The 16,098-nt window shown below is 40.8% G+C and overlaps 3 protein-coding genes across 5 annotated transcripts; 1 reads left to right on the forward strand and 2 right to left on the reverse strand.

The window, feature by feature from the left end:
- Positions 1–1,465: 1,465 nt before the first annotated feature.
- On the reverse strand, positions 1,466–7,339 carry pgpep1 (pyroglutamyl-peptidase I). Of its 3 annotated transcripts, none has more exons than XM_068570973.1 (6): positions 6,829–7,339; positions 3,999–4,191; positions 3,475–3,527; positions 2,790–2,906; positions 2,467–2,699; positions 1,466–1,709 (listed from the first exon to the last, which is right to left on the reverse strand). In XM_068570973.1, exons 2-6 carry the CDS (start codon positions 4,027–4,029, stop codon positions 1,589–1,591), a joined length of 555 nt encoding a protein of 184 aa, XP_068427074.1. In that variant the 5' UTR covers positions 4,030–4,191; positions 6,829–7,339; the 3' UTR covers positions 1,466–1,588. The 3 variants fall into 3 exon arrangements, with proteins under 3 accessions (XP_068427074.1, XP_068427072.1, XP_068427073.1); XM_068570971.1 differs by having other exon boundaries at positions 1,466–1,805; XM_068570972.1 differs by having other exon boundaries at positions 1,466–1,805; positions 3,999–4,222.
- Positions 6,466–8,512, forward strand: LOC137781939 (transcription factor JunD-like). Its single transcript, XM_068570966.1, has one exon. It carries the CDS (start codon positions 6,811–6,813, stop codon positions 7,747–7,749), a length of 939 nt encoding a protein of 312 aa, XP_068427067.1. The 5' UTR covers positions 6,466–6,810; the 3' UTR covers positions 7,750–8,512.
- Positions 8,513–8,831: 319 nt separating this feature from the next.
- rab3aa (RAB3A, member RAS oncogene family, a) lies at positions 8,832–15,948 on the reverse strand. The gene is made up of 5 exons (XM_068570969.1): positions 15,865–15,948; positions 14,328–14,552; positions 12,898–13,016; positions 12,117–12,241; positions 8,832–11,418 (listed from the first exon to the last, which is right to left on the reverse strand). The coding sequence occupies exons 1-5, from the start codon at positions 15,865–15,867 to the stop codon at positions 11,228–11,230; spliced, it is 663 nt and encodes a 220-aa protein (XP_068427070.1). The 5' UTR covers positions 15,868–15,948; the 3' UTR covers positions 8,832–11,227.
- Between the last annotated feature and the right edge of the window lie 150 nt (positions 15,949–16,098).

A 16,098-nucleotide genomic window follows, 5' to 3' on the forward strand; every position in this document is an offset into this window, starting at 1 on the left:
ATGGGGGAAATCAGTGTAGATATGTACTTTTAAAGGGCTATGTAGGTTTATGACGACAATCATGGCATTAAAAGCAACATCATGTTTCTTTCACTCTGCTGTACACACCTGTCAGGTCAGAACAGGTTCAGCGGGTTTGTCGAACAAGAATGTACGACATGCATTGTTACTTCACTCACCTTGCACAAGGAATGTGAAATTAATAAAATATTAAAGTTTTAATTGGAAAACTGCATGCAACCAAGCAGTAGATCTGCTTGGTACAGCTCACTGCACACACACAAAAAAACATGCCGTTTTAACATCAAGTCTTTTAAAAAAACATAATTAAACCCTACGTTGTCTTTTCATCCTAATCTATCTGGAATCACTGACATCTTTTTATCTTGACTTTTCATCTGGACAATGGCCACGTCTTTATTTGTCAACCAGGCCTTGACCTTTTTTTGTCATGTGCTTACTTGGTAAGAAGCCTAAATAGATCAACATCAGCATTTCAAACTTTGAGTTAAAAGTGGCCCTACTCAAGGCTCTTAGTTACTTTTTGATCACATATTATACAAAGCTTTAACAGGATATACTCACTTGAATGTTTTTAATATTTTTAATGGGTGTGTTTTTTTCAGAAACAAAAAGATAACATGTGTTTTTCTTTTTATCCGTTTCAAAGTGCCTTGCAATACATTGATAGTATCCCTCTAAAAAATTCTATAACAAATTTACAAAAGTATTTTCATTGTTGCCCACAGGGCACATTCATAAATGAAGTCATTCATAAACAATGAGCAATACTTTTCTAGTCTTTGAGAGTTAAAATAAAATAGTAAGTTATACTCAAAGTAAGCAGTACAAGTGTGAGCAGTATTTCTACTGTATATTTCACATTGATAGGGACAAATACAACAATATGTATTTTAAATAAGTGTTTTAATTATTGACTTTGACTTGCAAAGCTGTATAACAGGACAGACACATTCAATTTATCAAATTACTTAATATTGATTGTGTGTGCAACATATTTCCTGAGACAAAAAAAACATTATAAGTGTGTATCTGTAAATTTCTCTGGTACAAATATAAGCAATGCAAGGAAATGGCAGCGTAAATCATACTTGAGAAAAATTTAAAAAAATGAAAAGTGACCGGACAATGAGACTTAGTATGACCCTAAGTGTTCCCACAATGTATCACCATATATCACAACCACCTTATTAATACAACTATTATATCTTAACATAGTCACATGAATCCCTGTTTCAAGATACAATGTTTGTATATTTAAAATTGTGGTTGATATCTATTTTCACAGTCTTATCAGAGGCAGAATTGTAGATACATGAACACTTACAGATGCCCACTACTCCTGCACACACACATTCATACGCAGTCATGCAAAGACCCAGATGAGGTCTACAATGAACAGATGCTGTAATCAAACCCTTCAAAATGTTAAAGATACAACACATTTAAAAGCACCCAGTCGCACAGAAGCTCCTATTTATTGACACAAAAAAAACAGGAAATTCATCCCATTCATTTCTGGAGCAAACGGTTGACTGTCTTGGGTCGTCAGTCCCTGCAATAGAACTCAGCAGTGCTCATGCTGGCGTTGGAGCTGGTGATTGCAGTGCTTGTTGTGCGTGTGATCCAGTTCCAGCAGTTTCAGCATCTCCTGTATCGCGGCCTGAAGAGCTCTGCCCAGGTCCCGGCTGCTGTAGGGTTTTCCAAGTGGAGGCACATGGATGAAGGCAGAGTGGCCTTGCCCCAGGTACAGAGAGGTGTAGTATGTGTAGTCACACAGATACCTGCCAAGGGTGTCAGGTTATGTAAGGTCTGTACTATCACATTCCTACTTTAGCCAAACAGACAATTAATGTGGTATGTGCACAGGCTCTGAGCCAACTTTGTGAAACAGTAAAGGGTGTTAAACCATTTCAAAATGAGTCATAAGACAATCTTAATTATCATGCACATTCAGTGTGAATCTTCTACCCGTAACTATAGGCCTGGGTCAGAGTGAGTGAAAGATGTTGGCAGAAAACTTTTTCAGACCCAAAAAACAGAAGACCATAAATGTATTGCTTATACAATATAGAATAAAGTAAACAGACCAATCTAAATGTTTTCATTACGAAAATGACAATTTTATGGTCTCATGACAAACATGCGTGAATATAAATGCTAGGCAACGTTTAACTACCTACTGTAGAGAATGAGGTTATCATTATCATTTGGAAAAAAACAATAACAACACTACTGTTTTTACTGATCATGTGGTTTTTCCACAGATTTAATTGAATCAATAATTCCACTTTGGGCCACGGCCCTATTGTGCTCTCTGTCTCACTGTGGTGGCATACTTGTACACTTAACTAACAAATCACCATCACTGATGTTATAAGTAACCCCTGTGTGTTTCCTATTGTGTCGAGTAAAGTGTGCGCATGTGTAAATCTTATCACTTACCGTCCAGCATCCTTAGATACAGAAATAGTGACCCCGAGGTCGGAGTCATTGACCCTTTCGCAGACTGCATCCATGTCCAGGACTGAGTGTATGCAGTCGGGGCCGCTGTCCATGCAGCACTGGGAAGCCGGGCAGAAGCTGCAGTTGTCCAGGCGCTTGTAACCTTTGTTGTGGCCGCACTGCTCCAGAGTGACCGTGGTGGCTAACCCGGAGACACCGACATGGACCATCAGCTGCTCACAAAGACACCCAACATAGATTATTTTGGATTGATTGAAAACAATGGGTTTCCCATGTACACTAGTATGGATTCTATTGAGTACCTGTGGCTGGTGCTCTTTCCACAGAGACGGCAGCAGGCCCTGCACAGCGTGGTACTCAACAGGAACCTCACACACATGAAGGTCGACTGCTTCACCCAGACCCAACCGCTCCAGCTCCTGAGCACAGGAGACAGTTGTATTAAGATTACAGTCTTAAAGGTGGTTTAAAGGCCCAAAATGAAACAAAATTACAACCCAATAATCGGGTGAGGATTCTTTTCCGCACAAAAATATCAACTTTTTTTTATACTTAATATTTAATTTCATTATTTCTACAAGAGAAAAATATGTCACTCAAAAAGGTAAGAAAAAATACAAAAAACAAACCATGTGTCTGGCCAAAAGGGCCACAAGGAAAGAAACACACACACACACAGGAAAATTAGTAAAAAAATAAAATAAAGATATAATAATAAACCAAAACAATATATTCAATGAGTCCTATTCATAAACCTGTGAGGTAAAGGAGGGCGAGTCACCTGCCAGTTTCCTTATTTGACATATATTTTATCCATTTTGTCCATATAGTTAAATATATGCCCTTTCTTAGCCTCAAGAGGAAGGTAAAAAAATATCAACTTTAAGTGCATTTAGTTCATTATGAGATGCACTTCCATATTTAAATGCCATATTTAGATGAAAGTCCTTCATCTTTGTTAAAAACGTCAACCTGAATACTGATTACCTGTACTGCCACCCAGCTGGAGTTCACCGCATGCTTTCCAAAAGGCTCAAACCCTTCATAGAAAAGAGCAAAACGATTGTTCACTGCAGTAAAGAGACACAGTGCAGCTATAATAAAGTCAGTGGAGATGCTTATCTCATTTGGACTTAGGTAATATGGGTGAATGTAAAAAAAAAAAAAAAAAAGACTCTTAATTCAAAGTCCAAAGGTTGCAAGTTAAACATTAATTGTAATAGCAGAGACACAGAATGATTTATTTCTCGCAGTTAAGCAGCAAAAAATGATAACATATATTGTTATTCAGTCTCCTCGTAATGCAAATCTTTGTCTCCTTATCTGAAACCAGCACATGAAAACAATCTGACAGCAGCATTACAAAACACCAGTGTCATTTGATATTTACAATATGAACACAACCATTAAAGTGCAGCTCATACACAAAACTCTGAAGCTGCAACAGCACTGCACTGCCAATAAATAAATCCTTTAAGACACATTTGTCCAGTCCAATGAAAACCTCTCACCTGTTACTATTACTTTCTTCTTATTGGCCATCGTCCTTGGTTGTTAGGACAAGAATTGTCATTGATGTATAAAAAAGGGGATCAAATATCCTAAGCAAAGAATCCCAGGACTGTCTGTGCTTGCTGCTGTTTTTCTTCTGGCTCAAAGCTTAAAGGAAGTGACACACCAGGTCTGGATGGATCATACTGCCACCTACAGGATGGGCGTGCAATAACAGCTTTGGCTAAGAAGTGAAGAAAAAAAATTAACAAAGGAATTTGTATTTCTTCAACATGCAGCAGACATTTTTTTTTTTTGGAAAGAAGACAGGACAGGATGAAACCTGATCCTTTTAATCCAACTGTTTTAATGCAACACCATGTAATTCAAGACGTGTGTGTGTGTGTGTGTGTGTGTGTGTGTGTGTGTGTGTGTGTGTGTGCTGAAAATGAAAACCAAGCATCTGCGCTGCATTCACAGATTAAAGGTCAGAGAAGGCTACTTGTGAGTGGCCATCTGAAGTCAATAAAAACACAACTTCCTCTGCATCAATAGGAACCGTTGATAGCAGCCTTATAAGCATTTTAACCGCCAACCAGCTGCTCCAGTTCAGCTGCTTAGCGGTTTTACTGGTTGGCTCCCAGGTGTGAATGTATCCAGTGTAACAGCGTGAGAGTGACACAGGGCGTTGCTGAACATGCATGCCCTGTTAGCTTACCCCGGGAAGTTAAAGTCAAAGGACACTTCACCGGCTGAGTGAAGTGAAGTCGTACCTTATACGCAACCTTTGACACACTCCATTACCTGCGCTTAGAGGACGGCCCTTCTTCCCAGTTTGTTGTCAAGAAGGCAGGGCTAATCTAATAGCACCTAACAGCCACTTTTTTTTTTTTTTAATCATTTGCGGTAGCGTCCACACCCTGGTTGCGAAATGACTCACACATTCTGGACACTGCACCCTATATGTGGCTCCAAACTGGCACACTGAAGAAAATATGCTCTCCATAGAGTGGAGATTGTTTGTTTTTTTTCTACTTCTTCTTGCAGGAGTCTTTTGTGGTTAACGTCTCAAACAAATGTCTCTCATTCATGCCTCCACAGTTACGGAATCCAACATTGATTTCACATCACACAAACGCTGTAACACCTCCACCAACCACCTACACAACCTGCACTGCAGTCGCGCCCCCTCTCTTCCCCTCAACTCGTTCACCTTCCTCTCTCCATCTCGCCTGCGTCACTTGCTATGTCAGTGTTGCCAGGGAAACTAATGATGCCCTCTCTCCGCGCCGTGGTGCTGATGCAGACAGTCTGCTGACGTCCCCGCTGTGTTGGGGCGGAATAACAATATTCTAGTTTCCACACAGGGCCTTACACAACGTGTACTGGATGGATGCCATGTATATTTGTCTCTTTTCATTTATTTTTATCCTATAATGCTTTATTATATTCTACTATTTTCCGTTCTGCTCTATTCTATCACATGGTGTCCTATTCTACAATGGTTTAAACCTCTTCTTTTTCTATTTTCTAACATTTAATTACATTTTTTAAATGCTCTATTGTTCTAGATAATGTTCCATTGTGTTATGTTCTGTTTTGTAATATTCAGTTTGCTTTCCTGTTCTCTTATGTTGCTATTATATTATTCAAAGCTCTGTTCTATTATTTTATTCATCTATAATTAATTATGTGCACTCTATTTTATCATGTTATTTTTTTTCTCTTGGTATTATTTATTTCTGAATTTTACGAGAAGGAATTAAATTTCTGAGATTTCATAGTCTTGTCTTTAATAAAACATATTTTCTCTTATTATGGAGCACACAAAGTGAAGACAGACATAACACAAGATCCACCAGCCATTTAACCAATTTCCACATGATACTTTCAATCACAGAAAACACATGGTTTCCTCATTCCTCTGTCACTGTTTCCTTCCCTTTTTTGAGCGTTTGCTTCCCCAGAAACACTTTCAGAGCACTTAGACGTTGTATCACCTCATTTCATTCTCTTGGTCTTGTGTGAGGGCTGAATGTGACCATTGATCCCAAAACGGCAACAGACGTTCACATTAGTGTAGGAAGGCAGAGGAAGTGGAATAAAAAAATATGAATTCAGTTCTGAACTGGATCATTTAAGACCAATATATGTCTTGCTCCGGATCCTCGAACCTTGTTTCATGGAATAATATGCTACAAGATTACACTTAACTCGTGTGTTAAACGTAATGAAATCCAACATTATCTCAAGCTGATGATCGTATCCATGTTCTTCAAGTCTTTCAAAAGGGCTTTTGGTTGAAGGAATACTTTCTCTCTGTTCTTTCCTCGGCCCTCGCCTCTTACACCTTCCCCGCCCAGTCTCTGCTCTCTTTTGGCGACCCTGAGCTTTTTTATGCTATGACATCAAACCACAATGCATTGCACTGTTTGTAGTTTACCTAGAGTCTCCATGGCAATAAAGACCGGTTCGGCCCCTTATTCAAATTAAACCGGAAACCAACGTCATTTTGGGCCAATCTCCGCGCTCTGGAGTGACATAATGGAATTTTTAGGGCTAGAAAGCGAGCGAGGTCTGGCGCTGCGCATAGCAGTCGTGCCATCGGGAAAAGACAATATCGTCCGCGCGCCGAAGAGACACACCAGAGCCCCTCAGGCACAACAACAGCACAAGTGGTCGTCTGATAAGCGTGACTGATACGCGAGAAGAGGAAGAGGAAGCAGGATCGCGTAAGAATAGGGATCAGCTGATTTCCTCCTGTTTGGATGGGATTGCCGAAGGAAGCATTAATGCGTAACGCTCAACACTCCCTCATGTGAGGGTTTTAGAATGGAAACAACCCTCTACCTTGGCGCCGTGAACACTCCGAGGGTCTCCAGCATCTATTCCCAGAGCACGATGATGAAGAAGGATATTAATCTGAACCTGGACGCCCACAACCCCGAGCTCAAATCCAACCCGCTGCGGGACACCGACGGACTTCTCAACTCGCCGGACTTGGGACTCTTGAAACTAACCTCTCCAGACCTGGAGCGCCTTATCATCCAGTCCAACGGTCTGGTCACCAGCGGCAACCCGGCCTCCCAGTTCCTCTACCCGAAGTCCGCCAGCGACGAGCAGGAGTTCGCGGAAGGCTTCGTCAAGGCGCTGGAGGATCTCCACAAGCAGAATCAGCTGAACGAAGCGGGGTGCGTCTCCGTGGACAGACTGGAGCTCCTCGGATCAGCCAACGCAGTCGGCTCCGGCGGGCTCCAGACAACAGACCTTCCTGTTTACACCACTCTGAACGGCTATGCGGCGAGTCCGCTCGGAGCCGCCTCCATCAACTACTCCACGGACACCATCCCCTTCCCGCCGCCTCCGTCTCATCTGGCCAGCGCGCAGCAACAGGCGGCTGCTGCGGCGGCGGCGGCTCTGTCACGACTCCAGTCCGCCGGGTTGGTGAAGGACGAGCCTCAGACTGTACCAGACATGCAGTGCTTCGGGGACAGCCCCCCTCTGTCTCCCATTGACATGGACAACCAGGAGCGCATCAAGGCGGAGAGGAAAAAGCTGCGGAACAGGATAGCCGCCTCCAAATGCCGCAAGAGAAAACTGGAGCGGATCTCTCGGCTGGAGGACAAGGTCAAGAACCTGAAAACGCAAAACACCGAGCTGGCCTCCACGGCCAGTGTCCTCAGGGAGCAAGTGGCCCAGCTGAAGCAGAAGGTGATGAACCATGTCAGCAGCGGATGTCAGCTTTTACCAAACCAGGTCCAGGCTTACTGAATCTCAGTAATGGAGCTCTTTGTGGATGTTTTATACGATGATGCAGGCGTGTATAAAGCGGGACATTTGCCTTTTTTGTAACACAGAATCCTTATCAGAGAATTATAATATGAGGCCATTGTAATTGCACCCTCCAGGACATGCCTGTAACGGAGGAACAGAGGACACGTGCACACCTTGAGAGCTCCAAGTCTACTGGAATAATAGCAGGTTAACCAGCAGCAGGTGTGGGCTGCAGCCTCTTGTGATCCATACACATCTGCCAGTGTTACGCAGCAAAACTGACTTATTTTGTTGCCCGAACTTTTTTGGGGGGGGAACCCATGTAGCAAACTGCTATAAAGTGGACTGGTGTGAGATGACGTTTATATGCGTGTAAGCTGGACAATCTCAAGATGAGTGCAACCAAACACCAGGGTGTCACCAAGTGCTGTCACCCAAATGTGTAATATAATGCCTTACTTGTTTACAAGCACTTAGCAATGACAAATATATATTTTATTTACTGAAACATTTCTTATTTTACATATGGTCTTACTTCTCCTTTTCTTTTCTTTCGCTGCAACAATGAACACTGCATGTCTTGTCGCTTTCGTGTACAGTAACTATTGTATTTTTTTTCTTCCTTATGGTGGCTGCTGTGTAGTTCTTCAGTCACAAAACGTCCATGAATGTATGTGTACGTGCTGAGAAAACCTATATCCATATGTAATGGGCTCTCAAGTCTCTACCTGACATTTATTAAATTCACTACATTACTGAAGCGCACGTGTTCTGTTTCTTATAAGAGCCGGAGGCTCTTCTTGAGTTATCACTTAAAAGGAACATTTGCAAAAAATAGTGAATGCATTCAGACCTTTGCATGTGTCTTATCTGACATTGTGGGTGTTTTAAGTGCAGTTGAGGAAAGCTGAACCAAACCATAGATGGTCAAACAACTCTGAGGGTAGAAAGCAAGGCATTGTTGCAGCGTTATGCCCTCTGCTGGGCACATTACAACATCCTTTAAACCATTTTCTGAAATATCACATGCACTAAATTGGTGAATTCTTTTGGGAATAATTGTCGAACCAACTTGAAACTCCAGCTTTTAGAATTTGTTTATTGATTCCTTATTTTTAGCAAATCTGGCATTACAGAATTACAGCACAATTCACACAACTAATACCCGACAGGCAGAAAATTCCTATTTACAAGAGTTCTTTATAGGAGGAGGAAGAAGAGAGGAGTTGAACAGGATTCGAGAAGTGTTCCCTAGGTCACTGGCAAGTTTACAGCTGTAGCAAAACACAATAAATAAAGTAACAAAAAATCAACAGACGTCAAAAAGTGAACCACTGCAGTAAGAATCAGCGTTTTAACAAAGTGTTCAGAGTATTCACTTTACTTCCTAAAGAGTTTCCCTCTTTGAAGTTCCTGCACAGAGAAGGAAAACATTACTACATGTTAGTGCGAGTCTCACAAAAAGTCTAACAATTTTCTTTGGCTCTGAACATGTTGAGATGTTTTTCAGGAAAAGAACAATAGTCAAGACTGCCGTTACAGAAACTGTACATTTGCACACCCACGGACAGTAAGTACATTACACACCTTCAGCAGCTCATGATTGGGTGTGGAGAGAAATGACTCCTATTGCTCTGAGAGAACAGTCTGCTTTTACACGACCAAGTCTTGGAAGTAACATAACCGATATCAAAAGACAAACAGATTTCTCACCAAAGCCGAGCTGATATGATGAAGAGATTCTTAAAACTGGAAACTTTTAATGTATGTCTCGAGGAAGCATTTTAAGCTTTATATTCACTGTAAACACAAATACATTTTCATTTCAAAGCTGGGAGAGTTCAAGCAATTGAATACTATTCAACATCTCCTTTAAAAGTACAGTGCAGATTGCAATGCATAATCTAGGAAGAACATTATCTCAAAAGTAAATGAAGATATAAATAATACAAAATAAATAAGCTTTATTTTGAAATAACTTAAATATTGAAAATATTTCCGCATGCCTCGCATGACTTACATTAGTTTTTGTACTGTATTACACGAGCCGACAAATCTCAAACCGTTGCATCAGAGAGAGAACTCACAATTTGACATTTAACATGCTTAAAAACACAAGAGCCTCCATAACGTAGACGTGAAAATATCTTCCACCATGATATAAGAGACTATCTGAAGTTGATGGAGACATCTGTGGTATAACAGTGCTCACACTGAATCACATGCCTTTCTAGTGAGTGCATGTTGCACATTGTATGCAGCGAATTAACACAATGAGAATGGGATTGTGGTCTTAACATGTGAAACCTTTAGCCCCATTTGGTCCCTCCACGTCCCGATAAGGTAGGACAGACACGTTTAAATTCAGACAGCAACTCATACAAATAACCATCCGACTGACCAGAATCGGTTTGAAAACATCATGCGCTTCTCACTAATGCACAAGTAGGAACCCGATATCCTAAATCATGATTGTATGATATAATTATGTATTCATATGCATTACATACACATTTTGAAATGCATATCTATTGATGTTTAAACATGTATACACTTGTCTTAATATGCTAAGACATCCTTTCTATTTTGTCGAAAGTCTTAAAAGATTGTTTTAAATTGCTTTTGTCGAATGTCTAAAAAAATGATTACAAAAATGATTTTAAAAAGACTGACACTGCCATCTATTTTCACTAAAATAATAATAATGATAACAAGTTTTAATCAGGGAAAGGGGCCAAAAATGAATAAGAATAACTTGACCAGAAATCAGATATTCATGACTTTAGCTATTCTTACATTGTTTGAATGAACCACTGTCAAATGGCCTCGGTTTGGTCATCAAACTTGGACCGTAACTATTTTTTGTAGAAACTTAATCACAACACTGACAAAGGCCAGTGATTTCACAAGCTCAAAACCACACCCACAAACTCAAAGAAAGAAAAAACGCAACAACTAGTATTATCGTAGCAAACCTATATTTCCAATGGGACTGAGAGTAAAACATTTTGTATCCATTTAGGTTTGAGGTGCTAGTGCTGAGCGAGGCCTGTGATTGGAGGATCAACATCCTTTTATAGTGAAACCCAATTGCAGACACGTCAACAAGGAATGATTGAGTTTCAGCCTTCACTGGCCTCTTATAAGTCTGTTAAAATAAGGATTCTGTGTGTGTGTGTGTGTGTGTACAGTTGTGTTTAAGTAAGAAAAGTAGATGAGTTGGGATTATACCTCTGTTAATTGTTCTCCACCCCCCTAACTAAGGTAGAAACATCACATAATCAAATGTGGAGAATACTCTTGAGAGAGGGAAGGAGACTCTAAGCAGTCAGGCTGCATTTCTCTGTATGGCAGTGTTTGTGTGCGACACATGAGTTTATGAGAAAGAAAAAGAAAGTGAGAGACAAACCGAAAACAAATTGTGGGTTTTAGGACAGTAGACTGTGTGTGTGTGTGTGTGTGTGTGTGGTCATGTTTAGCAAGCACAATCCTGATGGGACCTTTGCGGCTGCTCGTTGAGCTGCGGTCCCGGTTTAGAGCCAGTAACAGTCGGGTCGTTGTTGTCCAGACTGTCGGACATCCTCTCACAGATGATGTCCACCAGCCGTTCGAAGGTCTGCTTCACGTTAATATTATCTTTAGCGCTCGCTTCGAAGTGTTCAAAACCTGCCGGGAAGGGTTGGGAGAGACGCAGAGAGGCTGTGGTTACGCTTGTTCAGATGTGAGGCTTACCCAGTTATTCATTTATCTCACCGTGTCGAGACACATCGGGGCGACGGGCAGCTCAAACCGCAACAATTTTCCCAAGTTTTTATAAATTAAATCTATTCATGAATTAATCTTTTTAAATCATACTTAAACCTCTTTTATAGGTGGTCTGAAATTAAGTCCAATTACTGTGGAGTTGCGTGTGATACTATGACTCAGTCTGACCACTCGGATCACTCCCAGAGCGATATGCTTTTGACACGCTCCAACAGGAAGAGGAGAAAGCTAGCTTGACTAAGCTCAGCTCTCCCTTGTGCCTCTGGAAGTTGCCTTATAAAAATGAAAGTGTTGATAGTCAAACCTATGTTAAAATTATCAGTTCACACATGGGGAAATATCGCCACGTGGCAAGAAGAAAGGTTTAATCATGATGACATACAGTAAGCCAACTATAGAAAGGGACATTAAAAAGGGATATTAAAAAAAGGCCATTTGTTGACAAAACACAATCTCTGAAATAAACAAAAGTTTATAACCCAAATATTGGCGATTATATATAATTGTGATTAATAATCGATGAATGCACCCAGGACAGAGTGTAGTGGCAAAGCAACAGAGCCAGGACATCTAGTTTTTACTCGGACCAGCTGACTTACCCAGCTGCTCTGACAGCTGTCGGCCCCTCTCTGAGGCCACCACCCGTTCATCCTCCATATCACACTTGTTTCCCACCAAGAGGACCTGGGCATTGTCCCATGAGTACGTCTTGATCTGGGTCGACCTGTTAGCAGATACAGCACAGAGTGTTTAGCCGTATCGTCTTGAGGCTAAAGTAGTTTTAGAAAGCACTGAGGGCTCAGTACTACAACAGACTCAACACACGTGCTTTTGCTGCTGAGAAAAGACAAATGTATATTTTTTTACAACCATCATTCCTGTTTGTTAAATTAACAACATAAACACAACACAAGCCACCAGATACATGTCTTACAAGTCAAGTTCAACACAATTATATTAAACACTAATTTGGAAAAGAAACCAAAGTTGAATGTTAAACATTTTACTAAATTATCTGATGTAAATATCTTATCTTCTTTACTTTTTGATTTCAGTTTGACCGACCGACATTACTTTCAGTTGCAGTTTGACGGCGCAAAAATAATGACAAATACTGCTTTCATAGGTCATTTCAAGTGCAGTTGAAAGACAACTAGATTAAATGCAGCACTCATTTGAAATGTGTTGTCCTGACTACTCGTCTGGTTGCCCCATCCGCTATATGTCTTGTCCCAGAAAACCCAGATCTCAGAAATTAAGCAGGTTGGCACATCGTGGTCACAATAAAGAGAAAGCGCAGTGAAATTAAAGAAATAAGATTGTAGATTCTAAAGTTTATGCATTCGTGGACACAGACATGCATAATCAGGTGTCACTCACCAGTCTTGAACGGCGTTGAAGGACTCATCGTTGGTGATGTCATACATGAGGATGAAGCCCATGGCTCCCCTGTAGTAAGCTGTGGTGATTGTCCTGTAGCGCTCCTGGCCAGCAGTGTCCTACACAAATACAATCCTTTTTAATTGAGAAATATGTATTTTTTTAATAAATATATCTTTTTGTATATACACACTTGTCAGTCTCATAGTCTCATGGATATGACAATGTTTCCATCTATCCAGAGATACTCTTGCTCAGGTTGTGGTCTCAACACTGTCATTTTCATGTAAGATTAAATACATTTTTGGGATTTTTTTTTTGTCTTTTTGTGCAGATCCTCGTCACCCAGCACCTGCAAAGGATTTATGTCTTATGCACGTGCCTCCTGATTATTGTGGAAGTTTAACATTAAGCCAAACTCCCATGACCATGAGGTATTCCTCTTCTGTAATAAGCAATTAGTCTCAGGGTCAGGCTCTATGGCTCATGTTAAGAACACTTCAAGGATATTGTCATGACACAGCAGATGAAATGATTCTGGGGACAACTGGTAATCATTAGAGACACATGGTAAAAGAAAGCACTTCAGTTACAGATGTGATGGGGCAGAATGAAAAACAAGCAGTCCTACTAAAGACCGTCTGCATATAGGAAACAAAATGTACATTCATTCTGTTGACTTAAAATGGATTTGGAGCTGCAAAAAATGATTTATTATTTTATTGATTGGATATTAAAACGCAATGTTTTTGAGAATGTATTATTTGTTTGAAGCACTTCAAGCAAAAACGGCAAAAACCATATGGATGCAATTTCTCCAATGTTGGGATTTCAGTGTTTTTAATTAGTAAACTGAATATTTGGGGATTTTGGACTGTTGGTTGGGCGAAACAAGTCATCTGAAGATGTGATCTTGGACTATGAGATATTGAAATATATATGATCTGACATTTTTTACACAAAAAAATATTGTTAGAAAATATGAATCAGCAGATTTTTGGATTATTAAAATATTTGTCAGTCATATATACTTAATATTGTATTGGGGGTGTAATTGCTGCATCGTTCTGGGCTACTGTAGAAATATGGCGGTGCAAATAGGACCTAATCCCTATATGGCCATAAACAGCTCCTAATAATAATCCATAATTTGTACCGGTAGTTGCAGGTTGTACACTAATAAAAACATAGTCATGAATGTAATATTTGATTAATGCCAATAAATCTCCCTAAATCCTACCTTTAATAGGATAACAGTAGGTCAGGCTGCAATTTCTTAAATTGTAGCTATTCAGCTCTCACATGCACCTTAATTATCTTTCTAATCATAAAGTAAATAAGCAAAGCAATGTGAGTTTTCAAATCCTCTTCATAACTCTTCAGGAGTTTGGAGTGAAATGTCAGCTTCTGTGAAGCAACTTCTTCCTCACCCATATCTGCAGCTTTATCCTCTTGTCGTTCCTGTAGATGGTCTTCACCTTGAAGTCGATGCCCACTGTGCTGACAAAGGCTGGCGTGAATGAATCGTCTGCGTAGCGAAAAAGGAAGGACGTCTTTCCTACGCTGCTGTTGCCAATGATGAGGATTTTAAACATGTAATCAAAGTTCTGGTCCGAGGACTCCTTCTGTCCATATGTGGCATTTGCAGACGCCATCTATGGAAGGATTGAGATTTCCCAATTAGTGACATATTAATCAGTTACAAGGAAGTTGCTCGAAGAAACAGCATTTAACAAAAGACCTTATCATAACCCAACACAACCACTACCACAGTTGACAGTCACAAAAACAACTAGTTTTGAATCAAAGCCTCCCTGACGTTTTTCTGACACTGAACTCACTATTTGGTGTCAACTTCTTGTAGATACAGTGTCATGCACAATTCTCTGTCACTGGATCAAACAGTCCTGTCAAGAATCTAATTCACTAATTTATTAGACTGGTTTCTTCCAAACTCATATGTGGCATGCATAAATCTCATCCCAACCAACAGACCACTCTGGGGCACATCTGTGAGCATTTCCATGGAAATAATGCACAGAAACGTGAGATACAGATATTCTTCAGACCGACCAGAGGGCTGGGATTCATCAGTAATTACTGCTGTATGATGCCAGGTTACACTGCTAAAAGTCTTGTGACATTATCAGGGAATACAAGCATGTGGCCGTTTCGCCAAGAGGCTGTGTCAATACCAGCAGCAAGTACCCACACACAGCCTTGTGAGTTTCCACTTCGTGTCTAAAACATTGGTCGGAGAAGGAATGCACACCTCCGCCCCACGCAAGATAAGAAGACGGAAGTACCACAGCTTAACAGGCTAAGCATCGGCTAAACTAACTGTCCTCTCCCATAAGGACAATATGAAACCTGTCCCGACGATTTATGAATGACTAACCCATCAGACACGATCCGCATTGTAGTGAACGAGACAATCTCTGTAGTGTCACCTGACAGTTTCTGAACACAACATGCTCCCAATGTAAACGGCCTGGAATAACAGCTACGTCCTCATCCACAGTGGAGCTTATCGAGCGTTAGCTTGCTCGTGATGTACAGTTAGCTAGCTGCTTTATATTGGGAGTCTAGTTCACGTTAGCTGGAGAAAAACACATTTTTTTTAAAAGCAGTACACGTTGTTTTTTTGTCACACATAACTCAGCTGCCACTTATAATAAATATCAAATGATTGGTATAGACGTGAAAGAAATACAGTTTCCAACCCTTTTAACAACGCATTAATTCCCTTTAACGCGAACACAGCAGACCGTTACCAGTATGTACAAGCAGCAGCTAGCGGAGCATCCCAGCTAACGTCATGTCAAATGAAGGTTACTCTTCCTTCTTTACGACTACATTCTCAGTCAAAATCCAAGATATGACGAGCGACAAACAGTCCGAATAAAATCCGTTGCAACTGTGAGGCTTAACTTGACCCCCGCGATGACAAATAAGCGCAGCGCTTACCATGAACCGTGTGTTTGATCCTCGGCTTCCCAGCAACGCCAAGCCCAGAGTCCAGCTTTGCACCTGCAGTAGCTCGTGCGCCTCTTGATTGACAGCCCCGGCATAAGCGGGTACAAACAGAGCGTAAGGATGATGGACAGGACGATCGACCAATCAGAGAAGAGCACCCGTTCATTCACACTGAGCGCTACTCACCCTTTCTGAAAATTATTCATAGGCGTTAATTCAATATTA

This window comes from Clinocottus analis, unplaced genomic scaffold (genome assembly GCF_023055335.1).
Source record: "Clinocottus analis isolate CAN_PGR_092001 unplaced genomic scaffold, fCliAna1.0.p SCAF_11, whole genome shotgun sequence".
In the NCBI taxonomy this organism is placed as follows: domain Eukaryota; kingdom Metazoa; phylum Chordata; class Actinopteri; order Perciformes; family Cottidae; genus Clinocottus; species Clinocottus analis.